This window comes from Penicillium angulare (assembly GCF_028827245.1).
Source record: "Penicillium angulare strain IBT 27051 chromosome Unknown utg000001l_segment0_segment0, whole genome shotgun sequence".
Taxonomy (NCBI): domain Eukaryota; kingdom Fungi; phylum Ascomycota; class Eurotiomycetes; order Eurotiales; family Aspergillaceae; genus Penicillium; species Penicillium angulare.
In genome coordinates this window covers 3,021,601-3,036,788 of record NW_026623160.1, presented here as the reverse complement: position 1 = coordinate 3,036,788, position 15,188 = coordinate 3,021,601, and the positions used below count along the sequence as shown (strand labels likewise).

The following is a 15,188-nucleotide window of genomic DNA, read 5'->3' as shown; positions in this document are numbered from 1 at the left end:
CATTTTCTCTCCTAAGACCAAGGGGATGATATTGCCGTTTTCGCGAGGTCCATTGCCTAAACCCTTATCCCTCTGCGTTGCGGGATGAATCTCAGGTCCTGATGCCGTTTCGCCGGAGCCACACAAAATCTCGTAAGGGGTGTTCGGAGTGCAAAAGGCGACATGTTAAGGTAAGTACAGCGATGAAGCTGTTTGATTCTATCCGCACCTTTCATCCTTCAAAATGATCATTTGGGATTGTGGGGCCGAAAAGTCTCCCCAGAGAAGAATCGCCCAAGTTTGTCATAGCAATGATACATACACGCGACTATCTGACAAATCTGACATGACGATAGTGTGACGAAGGAGTGCCCAAGTGCACGCTGTGCACTAAGCGCAGGCTAGACTGTCTTTATCCACCTGATCCTGACAGCCCAGGTTCTTCCGGGGCGAGGGATGGCTCAGACAGTGGAATACGCACCCCAGGGGCTTCCCTCCCAACACGTATGCTAGAAATGCGGCTGTGGCACCAATATTTGACTTCTACATATCTCACGCTATCCCAAGATGGGCTATCGATCCATCATCTCTCTATCACTATCCCACAAATGGCCACTTCTCACCCATTTTTATTGGACAGCATATTGGCGTTGACTGCACTTCATCTGGCCTCAATTGAAGATGACAATCGTCAAACTTGGATAGAAGCTGCGACGCGATATCAATCCCAAACATGTGCTGAATTCGGAAAAGTGATCGCAGAAATTACCTACGACCAGTATGAGCCGGCCTTTGTGGCATCTGTGTTCATCATGCTATACGCCCAAGGCTTTCCCGTGATATCTCGCGAAACTCATTCTGATGCCCTTTCTCAAGTGCTCGCCGTTCGCACGTTAATTTCAGGATGTGCGACGATTTTTACAAAACTCAATGACATGGGAATAGAGGGCGAGTTAGGAGGTTGGCTCTCTACTCCTGACACGGAGGAGAACCTAGACTCAAAATTACAGAATAAAGGGTAAGAGATCTTATCACTACGCAGGGAGCTTCAAGATTCCAAGCCTAACATTTTTGTCAAGCCATATACCAATCGAAGACACAGAAAAATTATTCGATTTACACAAGTAAGTAAAAAAAATGTCGAGCAGCAAAAGCCTTTTCTAATCGAAAATAGAAAAATTATACAGTCTCTCAACGAGCTGGGAAGTACCATCGAGACCAACACATCTCCAAATAGAACATTATTTAAAGCCACATGGCAATTCTTGCACCAGGCTATTGAGCCCTGGCCCAAGATCGGGGCCCATGGCGGTGTCATGGCATGGCCTCTTTTCATCGCCGAGGCTTTTATAACATTGGTGCGAGAAGGCGACTGGCTAGCTCGTATTCTCTTCTTGCATTACGCCAGTGCAATGCGTCTCATGTCTAATCGGTGGTATGTTCGAGACTGGGGACGACGACTTCTTCATGCAACTGTACAACCACTTGAGGAAATTCCCCCAATATGGCGAGATACCATATCTTGGATGAAAGAAGGAATTGAACCAGATCAAACGATATTGGCCTATAGAAGTGCAGATACGGATTAATACTCAAAACCCTTCTCTATTCAGTGACACTTATTCAGGGTCCATATCCCGCTTCTTTTAAATTCCACAGTACACCCTCCTCAGCATAATCGGGCCATTCCACGTCTTCGGCATTGGGTATCATCTCTTCTATCCCACTGACAATTTTAATATTCGATAGGCCTGACTCGCATGAGTCTTTCAAGGCATCGATCTGTTCATCCCACCTTACAGACAATCCTCTTTCGTACCCACGTATACAAAGATGTTCCAAACTCTCGGGTAGAACATCCGCCAACTTGACGGGCTTCTCATTTTCATCGCCCACGCCAACCCCCTTGGCAAAATACAGCAAAGACCCAATGCCCATGCCCAGTCGCTTCAAAACACGAAACTCTCTCAAAGAGCCATTATTTCCCCAGAACGACCTAAGGAATTGCTGCCTCTCATCATTCTCATCAGGGTCGAGATCCGATACATCTCCGTCGATCACTTGGTCAAGCCGATCCTCGACAGTTTCATATTCCTCGACATTCTCGTATTCCTCGCAATCAGCAGAATAGTAGTTGCTAAAATAGAACATATGCGACTCGTCATCAATATCCAGGACCTCAAGTGTATTCTTGTGAGGGCATATAGATTTGATGAAGGTTTTGATATTGAATGTTTTGAATGACCCATCGACGACGCCTCGCCCGCCAGTGGTATATTGGAATTCTCGCAAAGTCTTGCAAGATTGGATGAGTTGGGCGATGTAAGGTGCCTGAAGGGAGGAGTGATTTAAGTGGATCTTGCTAATGTTGGATGATCTTGGCACTAGGCGTGACAGTGCATTCTCGTCTTCTATCAGTGCATCTGTGGCTATCGATTCAATGGACGGGAGACGATCAAAAAGTGTCGTACAGTCGAGGAAGTCCATGCCGACATAATAGCTGTCATTCATGTCTGCGTCGTCGAGTATCATGTAAACTTTACGAAGGTTCTGAAGGTATGTGACTTTACGTGGTTCCACATTCGCATGTCGCAGAAACCGATCGAGGGGGAAGTCGATATTTGACTCCCGAGGCCATTTTTTAGCGTCAAAATAGAAGTCGGAATATGATACGAAGGGTCTTGCGATCGCTAGAGTCTCCATATTAGGCGATACAGAGATGATAATTGCAGCTAATGCTTGCGCGATAAATATCCCCTCGTGCCAAGGTGGGCTGTTATCTTGTTTAGTGCTTTGTTGAGCAGGCGATGGTTTAGGAGGGGAAAGACTGTCTTACTCAATTCCACGATAGGAATAGTTGGCAATGCCGCATGCACCTTCTGTGCTGTCTTGCATGAGCATGTTGATCACATCACTTTCTTGAGAATTGGAAAATCCCGCCTTTTGCACAGCCGCACAGATTATATTCATTTCGTCTGTGCTGAGCCTGAGACCGCGCTGCCCTTGTCTCTCTACATAAGCGACATTATGGTTAGGTCTCCAGTACTGCTGGACTTCTCGTACATAGTTTCCCAACCTAGGCTTTTTAAGAATTTCCATCAACAGATCAAAATTCTTATCAATACTAATGTCATGGGGATGGATACGAATTCGGTCAAATCGCTCGCGCGTTTTCATGTCGCATAGAGAGTGCAGAGTGCGGCATGATTGCGAGAGGGCTGCCAGATCGCGAATTGAGGAGACGTAAAGAATTATTTGAGCATAGATCTCGACAGGGATGGAGAAAAGTGACATCCTATGGATCCTTATGGAGAGATGTTGTGGCTAGGAGTTCCCGATATCGCAGGGTCCAATTTCATGCCCGCGCCCCACTTGACAGGCTAGCCTAGGCAATAAGCCGGGTGCCTGAGAGGGGGCTTAGGGGTAGGAAATTAATAATTATACTCTGGGGATGCTCGTCCCTGAGAAAAAAGCGAGATGAACATGCTCTCATAGTCAGTGTCCCAGCGCAGGTGCTGCTCCGCTGCATCACCAAACTTTTGGGCCCGCTCTCACACCGCCTCTTTCAACACTGCCAGCAATATCGCGTCACTAGGTCATCGCCCTACCTCTGCTAGGATGCGCAGACATGAACATGAATATGAACCCTGGCTGGAGACTCCCTCGCATATTCTCCCAATTCACGTTCCTTCGTCTATATACTCAAAATATACCACTCCGATTTTCATTCAAACTGTGGACGGATGGTGGGGCTTACTGCCTAGGTGACCTACACATCCTCTATCATCTCTCTCTCTGTAGCCTAGATAATAATATCATCATCACATCTCTGTGACCGTTACCATAGCTTCCTCTCTAGAGGAATGATATTGATCCAGATTCCGCGGACTATACAGGCCATTCCTGATTGGACGGCGGCTTTTCCCACTACAGTATCTCCGGAGATAGATAGGCGGTCCCGTTGGATCTGCGCTTATCTTCCCCTCCTGACCCCAACACGCTTGGAGTCAGACCGTGACCTTGCCGAAATCCCGAAGCTTCTTAAGTTTGATTTTCCAGGTCGATGGCCCAAAGTCACGAATCGACCTGGGAAAAGAGAGGGAACCAAGGTCTGGATTTTACACGGTATTATGCATAAAGAGGAACCAGCGAATAAAGATGTGGAGAAACAGGTAAGAGCTCCTGCCATATGCATGCATACTAGTATCTGTGTACTGCCGCGCGGTGTGACACAATCTAATGAACATGACACAGCCCTTGTTGCTTTCGCATGTTTCTTTGAACACTAGGGAGATCGCCGATCATGCTCCCCGGACTCGGACTTGGCTGAATACGATCAAGACCATGGTCCAAAATACCAAACTTGGATTATTGGTTTTGTTATCTGTATTGCTTTTGGTGATCTACTTGCCCAAAGTCCAAAATTCAACTTTGAAACCATTAATCTCGAATCAAGATGAGAGTCTTGGTATACACAAAAACTTAGAGCCTGGAAAACTTGGGGCTGTTGCTAGCGAGAGCTCCATTTGTTCACGACATGGAACTGACATGTTGAAAATGGGTGGCACGGCTGCTGATGCTGTAAGTTTTCATAAATATGCTATCATAGAAGGAGAGAAAAAGCTTTGTTTTCAAATATCAAAGATACGAGTGGGAGCTAAATTATATCCACAGCTTGTTGCTACAGAGATCTGCGTTGGCGTCGTAGGTAAGCTGCGCCCAGGGACCCAATTACAGGGATGCTTGCTAAACATGATCATCAGGAATGTATCATAGTGGTATTGGCGGAGGTGGCTTCATGCTTATAAGAGCACCAGATGGTTCCCACGAGAGTGTCGACTTTCGAGAAACAGCCCCAGCGGCTGCGTTTGAGGAAATGTTCAAGAATAATACCGAAGCCGCGATCCATGGGGGCCTGGCAAGGTTAGCTACATCCTTTCATATTACAGAGAAGGCCCGCTTCATTGACTCATACGACACAGTGGCGTGCCCGGTGAATTGCGTGGACTAGAGTATCTCCATCAGAAGTACGGGTCTCTTCCGTGGTCGACTGTTGTACAGCCAGCCATTCGGACTGCTCGCGAAGGCTTCCCAGTCACAGAAGATTTGATCCGATACATGAACAGCGCAGTAGGAAGTGGCGAGGACTTTCTTTCACTTGACCCAACTTGGGCGATTGACTTTGCTCCTAATGGCACTCGATTGGGCTTGGGGGATATCATGACCCGGAAGCGTCTCGCGGATACACTTGAAAGAATTGCGGATCATGGCCCAGATGCCTTTTACTCTGGCGCAATCGCCGAGACCATGATAAAGGCGATACAAAATTCAAACGGAACTATGGAGGTACAAGATCTAACGGACTATTCTATTGCCATCCGAAACATATCGCAGATCAATTACCGCGGATACACAGTCACAAGTACGACAGCACCATCGAGCGGCGTTGTCGCATTAAACATCCTTAAGGTTTTGAACACCTACCAGGACCTATTCTCCGATGAGAAGACCGTGAACCTCAGTACGCACCGTATGGGCGAGGCGTTTAGATTCGGGTATGGCCAGGTGAGTTTGGTTCCCTGACACCTCACACAGTTTATACCAATCAAAACTCACAGAGGACGCAAATGGGCGACCCGGAGTTTGTCCCTGAGATGGCAGATTATGAGCATAAGATGCTGAAACAGTCTACCGTTGATGATATTCGCAGCAAAATTTCCGACACTCACACGTTGGATGTGTCCGCATACGACCCTGACGGCATTGAGAGTCTCGACACGTAAGAGCCTGAAAAATCATCTTAACAAGAATCAAAGATTGACCAAGAAGACAGACCAGGAACCTCCCATGTTGTCGCAGCTGATCATTCCGGACTCACCATCTCCGCGATCACTACCATCAATCTCCTTTTTGGGAGCCGTCTCATGGTACCAGAGACTGGCATTATCATGAATAACGAAATGGACGGTAAGTCTCCGACACATAAAAGATAACACTGATCTAGGATACAATCTAATAGCAAGTAATAGACTTTTCTATCCCCGGATCGTCCAACTCATTCGGATACATTCCTTCCGAGGCAAACTTTATCCGACCTAACAAGAGGCCTTTATCATCCTGTACACCTGCGATCGTCACCCGACCCGATGGCAGTGTTTTTCTAGTCGCTGGAAGTGCAGGGGGCAGCCGTATAATAACGGCTACCGTGCAGACCATTATTCATTCAATTGATCAGGGGCTGACAGCGGCCGAGGCCTTGGCCAAGCCTCGTTTGCATGATCAACTGGTTCCTAACCAAGTGACCTTCGAGTACAACTATGACAACTCGACCGTTGCTTTCATGGAGAGTAGGGGACATAACGTCACCTGGGTTGCGCCGACACTGAGCACTGCACAGCTCATTCGAGTTCTTCCCAATGGTACATTTGATCCTGCTGGCGAACCTCGCCAACTCAACTCGGCTGGCTACTCTGTATGAAACGTGATGTCATGTAAATTCGAGGCCAAACATGAGCTTGTCAACATAGAACAGAAAGAAATAGAAAGAAAGTTATAAAGAGCCTGAAAGTATAGTTAACTATCCATGGATAGTGTTAGGTTGAGAGTTCTTGATGGTTCCTGCACTTTGAAAGTGATTGATCCTTCCCGATCCCCGATAAGACGTATCAACCCAGTGGTCCGTGCACATTGAATGGGAATCGCGAGTTTCTCCTGTGACGCAAGTTCAGAGCTCTTTGACACTAATGCATTCAAGGAACCGCGCTCATTTTGGTTGCTAGATTTTGTTATTAGACTTCCAATTGTTTTAGAAACCCCTCGTTTCCTGCAATCCTCCACTTCGCTGGCTATTCCCCTTCAAGACACGCTTCGATTACCGCGTCGCGGAGAACGCCAAAGCTTGCTGCATTCTCGGCCTTTCGAGATACAGGAACATGTATTAATCTGGTAAACCTGATCCTTGGCTTATATTCTACTGGCAATATGCATGAGGCTAAATTCTTCGGTCCGTAGAACAGCATTGAACTCTTCGCTCCGATCAACCACGCCAAATGAATAGGCCCATCCCCACACCTGACTTCGGATGAGAGAGAGAGAAAGAAAGAAAGAAAGAAAGAAAGAGAGAGAGAGGAACCGCACGCAACTGAAGGGAGATAGGAAATAAGGACCTCGAAACATGGCCATAATCGACCGAATTGCGATAATTCCACCCCCTCCCAGTCAGGAGATATCTACATACAAGCCGTTTCCCGAGGAGGTTGAGCGGATATTTGACGAGATACTTTCCGAGGAGGCAGGGTTTCTGCCTGTGGATGGGGAATGGGACATGCCAGGTGTTTCTGCCAGAAGTGAGAGCATTTCAGGGGCATCCAACCCCTCCTCCCCTGCGAGCTCTCACAAGCACTTCGTTTCCTCATCTCACCTACCCACATGGAAGTCAACCCCCACCTCCACCAAACAACACACAGAGCAAGTGCGATCGCAGCCGCAAGCACGACCTGCCACCAAGGAGATTGAAATCATAGAGATCTCCAGTGACTCCGAAGAATACGGAAGTATGGACGACCGGGCTGGCATCCAACAGAAAGCTAGCAAGATAAACAACAAACGTAATGGCGGATCAGCACGAAAGGGACGCATAACTGACACCGCCAAGGAAGAAGACTGTTTGGAACCAGCCAGTGCCGATCACGCCGAGGAAGATGTTATCTTTGCATCGGTCGATCTGTCTGCGCGCCAGAGGATTCTCGAGTTTGTTGTGTCTCACCAATTCTTGGCGGAGCCTACTCAGCCAGTGAGAAGATCGACCAGACGCCATTTTACCCGCGATGTAGGAAAAAAGGCTCTTTCTCATGGGATGCCCGACGAAGCTATTCATGGGCTGATTCATTATGTGCGTCGAATCTATTTGGATCTTGCGGGCGTGTATTCTGGCACACTATCTGAATACGCCGATGATATCACATTCGGCGACGAGTTCGACGATTCGCCCGAGGGAACATCTCCTACAAAGAGTCGTAAGAGGGGCTTGAGAAGCTCTGATCTCACGCAAGAAGTAGCCGCGAAGAAAAAGAAGCAACACAAATGCCGATCTAGACAATCAGATGTTTCGGAACAACCCTTGCTCCCAGATGAGAATTATCCTACATCCCCTGATCTTCCCAAGCAACGAACCCTCGAGAAAAGGAATCGCAAAATCAATGGCTCGGACGATGGCAGTTTGCCAGAATCATCTGTCACCTCATCGGGGCGCTCGGCAGGAATGTCAAACGAGGCAACGCGGGGCTCGGGGAGCATCGACGAGTCGAATTTGGTCAATACCAACAAATTACAACATCCACCTACTCCTAACAAAATACAAGGCGATGCGTCATGCGTGGATAAAAGCACATCCATGTGTAAGGAGAAAGTCCGGGCGAGAGCAACCCCCTCTGAGGTTGAAGGCAACAAAACCACTCCCAAACCCCATTCACAGAAAATGAACAACCCGCCCGCTTCGCCACATCTGGATTCTGAAACTAGCCCTACTCCAAGAAGACGAACTTCCTTGAAAGCGTCAAATAATAATAATGTGAAGGGTGACCAGCCAAGTGAGAGCCTACTCACTGAAAGCCTGTACGTGCGATCCACACCGGTTACGACGACCACAAATTCTTTGCCGCAAAGCCCCGCAAACATGGGAAAGAAGAAGGATCCTATCAGAAGGCAGTCAACCGACGTTTCGTGGGGTTTCCAAAGCTCGGCGCGAGAGAAGCCAAAATATACATATGGAACCCCCCCAGCCAAGCCTACATTCTCGTGGTCTCCAACAGCTGCAGGTAGCAGAAGTCTCTTTCTACAGAGCCCCTCAAAAGCAAAACATATTGAAACACAACGCAGACACTCTACTGGAGCTCCTCAGACTCGGTCTCAAAACGATGCCGATGCCGTTTCGACGTTTCCACAGACACCCACGAGTGCAACACGCAAGAAAGAAAAGCCCATTGCCAGACATTCAACGGACCTGTCCCATGTTGAATCAAAGCCAAATGAAGGAGCTGCTGAAGATTCCGTCCTCAATTCCAAGAAGCTATCCCACAAGGACAAGAGGAAGGAGAAGAGGAAGTCCACAAATAAGAAGAAACGGGCGAGTAAAAAGTACAAAAGAGATAGAAGAAAATCTCAAACATCCACCAACGTGGCTGAGAGCCCATCGACTCCATCGAAATCAACCATTGAAGTTCAAGTGCCATCAACACCAGCCACGGGACAGTCAAAGACGAGTGGGAATCGATCTCGCTATGGGCCATTGTCTCCAAATCCGGCCGAGTGGGATATGGATTTTTGATCACCAGTGATTCGCAAGGGGTGACCCCCAGTGATGAGGTGGTGTCTAAATACTTTCCATTTGTCCCTGTTTTTGATTCTTCACCTTCCCGAACCGTTGTGCATGGCACTCCTCTTGTTCGAAACGACAATAATGCTGGGCAAGATGTACATAAGGGTTCCCAAGAGGTTGATATTCTTCCAGAAACTTTGTTGTCTGATTCACCGTTGAGCGATGTCTCTAGCGAATTCGTGTTGGGCGATGGGATACGCGAATTGCCCCCGACCCCTGCAAAGAGCCCTGCAAAGAGCCCTGCAAAGAGCCCATACTTTAATGTACAAAAACTTCCTGCGACCCCAACAAAATCAGCCCATCTTGCAGCGTGTCTGCCGCCAGAGGATCTCAAGCCCCCACGACCCAGAACCCCGAAGACATCTCATTATTTCCCGAAAGTTCCGCGCGATCCCGAATCTTGTCTTCCCTTTCCTGCGATTGACTGTCCCTGTTTCGGTCTTGTACAAGAACAACTAGCCCACCAGCCATTCAAATTACTTATTGCTACAATATTTTTGAATCGCACGCGGGGTGGAGTTGCATTGCCTGTTTTATTCCAAGTCTTTGAGCGTTACCCGACCATAGATTGCATGGCTGCGGCAGATGAATTCGAGTTTGTGTCTTTAATCCATCGACTAGGGTTCCAAAACCAGCGAGCTCGGAAGTGCATTGCACTGGCACAAACATGGCAGACGAACCCCCCACTCAAAGACAAACGTTATCGCAGGATCCACTATCCTCAAAAGTTGGATGGTCGGGATGTTGGCCCGGAGGAAAGGCTAGATTATGAAGACCCTAGATCGGCGTGGGAAGTCGCCCATCTACCAGGTGTCGGTGCATACTCCCTTGATAGTTGGCGCATTTTCTGTCGTGACGAACTACGCGGACTGGCCACAGACTGGCAAGGTACTGGTGCTACTACACATGGGTTTGTTCCGGAGTGGAAATCGGTATTACCCCAGGATAAAGAATTGCGTGCATATCTGACCTGGCTGTGGCTCAAGGAAGGCTGGGTATGGGATCATCACACAGGCGATCTCACCCCGGCCAGTGACAAGACACTCCGTGCTGCACAGATGGGCGGCGTGGCGCACGAAGAGGATGGAAATTGGGTCTTGGAGACTTCGCCTGTCAAAAAGGCTGCTAATGGCTTACATGCAGAGAACTGAGTAGCAGTCATGGCCTTACTTTGTACTTGCATATGGTCCTTTTTTCTTTACAGTACTTTCCTCTACCATTCAAATGATACCCCCGCGTCTTTACATAGTTGCAGCTTAATACCAAGACGTCCCTTTCTTTCACCCTACATATTACTATTAACTTATCTTTAGCTCTTAAGTAATCCCCGAACCTGCTCGAATCATCTAGGTTTTCCGTCAGTTTCAGCCTTGACACGTCTTGGGCTTCCATGCAGCGGACCTCCACGTCAGTTTAAGCGGGGCTGATTTGTCGGTCTGTTCACCGCATTGGAACATTCTCGCTTTCTTCTCCATCTTCACATCTGCGCCCCCCTGCATTGTGTGCCTGGCACATGCTCACCCTTTCAGTCTTATTCTTTGAATTCCCGAATTCCCTTATTATCTTATAAAACAAATACAATTGAAATCTATCAGCCCCATCTCTCGTATTAAAGGCAATGCCGGGGTTGTTCCCGCTGTGCGATCGACGCAAGCGCTGAGTCCCTTCTTCCCCCCGGCTTCCCCGTGACCAGTTAGAATCCACGACACCTAAGCGCCAGGCATCACAGCACGCGCGCTGGGCATCTCGTGGGAATTCCCAAAAAATAAGAAATCGATCTTCCCCTCACTGGCAGCTCTGACAAGTTCCAACGGGGGGTCTATCAAAGCACAGACAAAGTAAAACAAAAACGGAAGCCCGATGAACCAGCGGGCCCCAGGGTTTGAAGGGATCCACCTCGTGCGGCTGCGATTTCTCTCGAGCCAGCCATGTTTTTCCCGGTAAGACCAAACAACACCGATAGGACCAAAAAGCCCAAATCCTCCTCCAAGAACTGGAAAGAACGTCCCAAGCGTTCGTCCCAACTATCCCAGGTACGGTCCTCCCGCACGTCAACCAAGGATCGCGAGCCCGAGCCCGAAGAACCAACGGCTCGCTCCTCCACCTCCGCTTCGACTTCGCACAGTGAACCCCCACGTCGGTCCTCGATGCCAGGCGTCGACGCCGCAAGCCGATCGGGGACTGCCTCTTTTCTCGAATCGAGGTCGAGTTTACCGTATCCCACTTTTTCCAAAGCCCACAGCAAAGAAGATGTTCGCACAGCCAAGGGCAATAATATCCCCACACCAGACCCGACCGATCTTACGGAACAACCAGAGGACGATGAGAAAGAGAATGGAACCACGCACCAACGGACCGATAATCATCATGCCCCCCCTAGTCCACCATTGACGGGGCTTGATCAGCCATCCTCTCGCAAGGGTACACCGGTTGAGGAGCAGGATGAAAAAGAAAAGAGTTCGGAGAAGCCCAAGTCGAAGAAAACAAACATCAAAATCCGGGCGGATGTGAATCGTTCGTCTTCTAGTCTTCGATCTAAAAAGGATGAGGGGAGCAGGACTAGCAAGACTGTGCGGGCGGAAACCCCACGGTCGAAGTCATCTAAAACGGAGAAGACTGAAAAGGAATCATCGACCCCTCGAGTCAGCCACAAGTCCTCCAAGATCAAAGTTTCATCCGAAGAGAAGAAGCTGCCTAAACGATCCAGCCGATCTACCATGTCCCCATCGCGATCAAACATAACAATCCGAGATGTAGGCGTTGAATCGTTGAACGGATCTGATGCAACATCTATTGCGCCCAATCAACAGTATACAGTGCCGCGGAAAACCTCTTCCCCGCCAGTCAAGCCCCCATCGCGCACACAAAACCGCTCCGGCATGTCCCACCGCCATACTCCCAGCGATGAATCTATCGAGTATGGAAGACATGTACCACCTGGCCCAGCTTTCGGAGCGCCACCGCCGCCACCTCCCCCTCCTGTCGTCCCCGTTACCATACCAAGAGTCGACTACTTGCTCCAAAACGGTGGTCTGGACAATAAAGTTGCGCGAACCTTGCTTACTGGGCCACATGCGAACGACCCATTCGCCCAATCAGCTACTCAACCCCAGCAAGTTGCTGCCAGACTATTCGACCCATATAACCGACTACTTGATGACTATCAGAAGGTGATGACCAAGAGTGGATCTCTGGCTGTGGCAACAGGATATCGCTCAGTCGCGCGACGACTTCTGGATCGTCTTGAGGCTGTGTTTGCACGAGACATCTCGTCCGAGCCTTGCAGTTGCATACTTTGTGGACGAAATGATGAAGAAGAACGCCCATCCGGAGTAAGCTGGGGCGAAGTGTTAGAGCTGGTTTCTGGACGTCGAGAGCTACCCGTCTGGCCTCCATTCGTCATGGCACCAACTACCGTCGACTCTGGCGTGGCAGGGGAGGAGCATGTTCCCATGCAGAAGCTCGATGTTGATGTGCCAGAGGAGTATCGCGAACATTTCATTCGCCAATCTCGCAAAACAAAGGTTGCTGTAGACAAATGGCTCTCGGAGCAGAATGATTCCGCCACCAGTGCTCCTGAAGAGGTTGATGATGAGACTTTGACTTTCGCCATGTTGACCCATCTCGAATCATTCCAACGTCCCCTGTTCTGTTCCCTTCTCGGCATTACTTCTTCCACTCCTGTCCCCAAGTCCGACGATGAAAAACCTCGACAAAAACCCTCCGCGCTGGCATCTTCCTCTTCGGCAATCCAAAGACTCTACCGCCTCTCATCGCTCCCTCGCGACCCCGAAACAGCAATGTTCATGCTCAACAACCCTGGCTTGCACCACGTCCTATCGACTCTGTCTGCTATCAGCGACGACGAATGGGAGATCCTTATATCCGGCCGATTTGATGGCTTCCTCCGTAGCGGCGCTGAAGACGTGTCGTACTCCCCCAACCAACAGCGCTACAGTGGCAGCCGCTCCAACACCCCCTTCACCCCAGGAGGAATTTCCAGAGGCCCAACCCCCAACTATATGGATGGCAGCTTCCGACCCTCCAGTCAACCCAACGGCGGACCTTCATCACCTGCAGCTCACGGCGGACCCATCGCATTAGATGAAGAAACAGAAATCGCCGCCCTGGCAGAGATCGAGCGCGACATTTTCCTCGGCATGGAAGCACTGGAGGATGCATTTGAAGCCTTACATCTCAAAGCCGAGGTTGTCCGACGCGCAATCCGAGAACGTGGTGCAGGATTATCAGTCGCCAACCAAGGCCGACGCGGCTCATTCGTCGAAGCGCGCATGGGCACTCCCTTCTCCGCCGTCGGCGGCTGGGAAAGCGGAGAAGACGAATTCCTCGATGACGACCGCTCTCTCGCCCCAGACGACTCAGCCAGTAACATCAGTTCCAACCGCCGTCGTCGACCAAAGAGACGTACCGAGCGACGCACACCTGCTCCAGTTGAGGAAGAAGATGAAGAAGAGGATACACATGCCAGCCGGCGCGATCGCAACTCTCGTCGCCGTTAAATACTCACATAACGACCAGTCTTGAATTTTACGGCCTTCAAAATTGTTGCGGGAGGATTTTGAGATTTTCATTTCCATGCAAGATGGATATATTGTTGCATCTGGCGCTCCTGATTGATGAACTGATGATACCCACTCCCTACTTCATGGCACTTTCCATACGTTTGTCAGTCTCTTTTATGTAGCTCTGGCTCTCTTGTCTATGTTCTTTTCTGTCGAGCTATATGCTTTGGCGCCCTGATTTTATGATTGATGATGAATACCATAAGCCGTATAACACTTTCTCCTTTTTTTCTATTCTGAATTTGTGATTTACATCAGGTCTCAATGTTGTTGAAGAGTCCTGGTTAAATATGTACAATCAAACCTTATGATTGGTACATAGTGAATATGAACCGATCACTCTTAAGGATTCCTTCGTTCCAGTAAGCTGAAAGACTAATCCAGGAGATACTAGGTAGCGAGACCTCAGCGATCCATAAGAAGAATGCACCAATTTTCATGTTCAGCATTCAACAACTCAAAGTTTGAGAAGAGACCTTGGGCAAATTCCAAAACTTTGTCTTGGTGAGATCCTGGTTCAAATTCATCTTGTCGTAACGACAGGATCAACTCAAAACTTGGAATGCATTGACATCCAAATTATCAGTATTTTCCAATAGCGTCACGTTCAGGAAATCTCTCGATTCGCGATTCGCGATGTCGCGGTCACCCGACTCTACTACTTTTCATCTTATCAACGGGTTATGTTACTCGATGAGGACCTCAAGTTCCCAAGCTAGTATCCGCACCCTGTCAAAGTTCAGCTTCAGTTGTTCAAGGCTCGCCCCGAGTCATGATATGTAGATCGTCATCTAGTATGTGGGCACGGAGTCATTGTATATTATACCCCTAAAAGCGGAAAACGTGCTACGATAACGCCGCCAAGTTCATGTTGAAATTTAAAGTTCAAGATTCTTGGAAATACCGGATCTGATACTTGGCCGATTGATCCCAAAAATGGGGTGCATGAAAAGCTCTTGGCATATCTTCTTAATGATCTCAACGATGGACCATGATGAACCTATAACATGGCCTTAATTAAGACCGATGATTAGCCGATATAGTTTGTTGGATGTGCTTATCCGTACAGCCTCAAGGATTGCTGTGAAGTTGATCATTATGGAGCGTCATGTCAGCACTAGAAAGCATGTGTAGGACTCGGGGATCAACTAAGATATGCCATTTGCCGAGCACCATTTAATGTGTGATATTGTTGTGGATCGTCACTATGTACGGAGTACCCCCGAGGATAGACTGAGTCTCCGAGTCTG

General features: G+C 48.7%; 5 protein-coding genes across 5 annotated transcripts; 4 read left to right on the top strand and 1 right to left on the bottom strand.

Moving 5' to 3' along the window:
- Positions 1 to 223: 223 nt before the first annotated feature.
- Positions 224 to 1,568, top strand: N7478_001070 (uncharacterized protein; the record flags this gene model as incomplete). Its single annotated transcript, XM_056917285.1, has 4 exons — positions 224 to 277; positions 336 to 997; positions 1,059 to 1,103; positions 1,154 to 1,568. The coding sequence occupies 4 exons, from the start codon at positions 224 to 226 to the stop codon at positions 1,566 to 1,568; spliced, it is 1,176 nt and encodes a 391-aa protein (XP_056785165.1).
- Positions 1,569 to 1,602: 34 nt separating this feature from the next.
- On the bottom strand, positions 1,603 to 3,273 carry N7478_001069 (uncharacterized protein; the record flags this gene model as incomplete). The annotated part of the gene is made up of 2 exons (XM_056917284.1): positions 1,603 to 2,752; positions 2,816 to 3,273. 2 exons carry the CDS (start codon positions 3,271 to 3,273, stop codon positions 1,603 to 1,605), a joined length of 1,608 nt encoding a protein of 535 aa, XP_056785164.1.
- A 951-nt stretch (positions 3,274 to 4,224) lies between these two features.
- N7478_001068 (gamma-glutamyltransferase) lies at positions 4,225 to 6,457 on the top strand (the record flags this gene model as incomplete). The annotated part of the gene is made up of 7 exons (XM_056917283.1): positions 4,225 to 4,560; positions 4,654 to 4,687; positions 4,743 to 4,902; positions 4,962 to 5,544; positions 5,598 to 5,758; positions 5,813 to 5,946; positions 6,009 to 6,457. The coding sequence occupies 7 exons, from the start codon at positions 4,225 to 4,227 to the stop codon at positions 6,455 to 6,457; spliced, it is 1,857 nt and encodes a 618-aa protein (XP_056785163.1).
- Positions 6,458 to 7,153: 696 nt separating this feature from the next.
- N7478_001067 (putative pre-mRNA splicing factor) lies at positions 7,154 to 10,506 on the top strand (the record flags this gene model as incomplete). Its single annotated transcript, XM_056917282.1, has 2 exons — positions 7,154 to 9,114; positions 9,204 to 10,506. The coding sequence occupies 2 exons, from the start codon at positions 7,154 to 7,156 to the stop codon at positions 10,504 to 10,506; spliced, it is 3,264 nt and encodes a 1,087-aa protein (XP_056785162.1).
- Positions 10,507 to 11,283: 777 nt separating this feature from the next.
- Positions 11,284 to 13,875, top strand: N7478_001066 (uncharacterized protein; the record flags this gene model as incomplete). Its single annotated transcript, XM_056917281.1, has 1 exon — positions 11,284 to 13,875. The coding sequence occupies one exon, from the start codon at positions 11,284 to 11,286 to the stop codon at positions 13,873 to 13,875; it is 2,592 nt and encodes an 863-aa protein (XP_056785161.1).
- Positions 13,876 to 15,188: the final 1,313 nt, after the last annotated feature.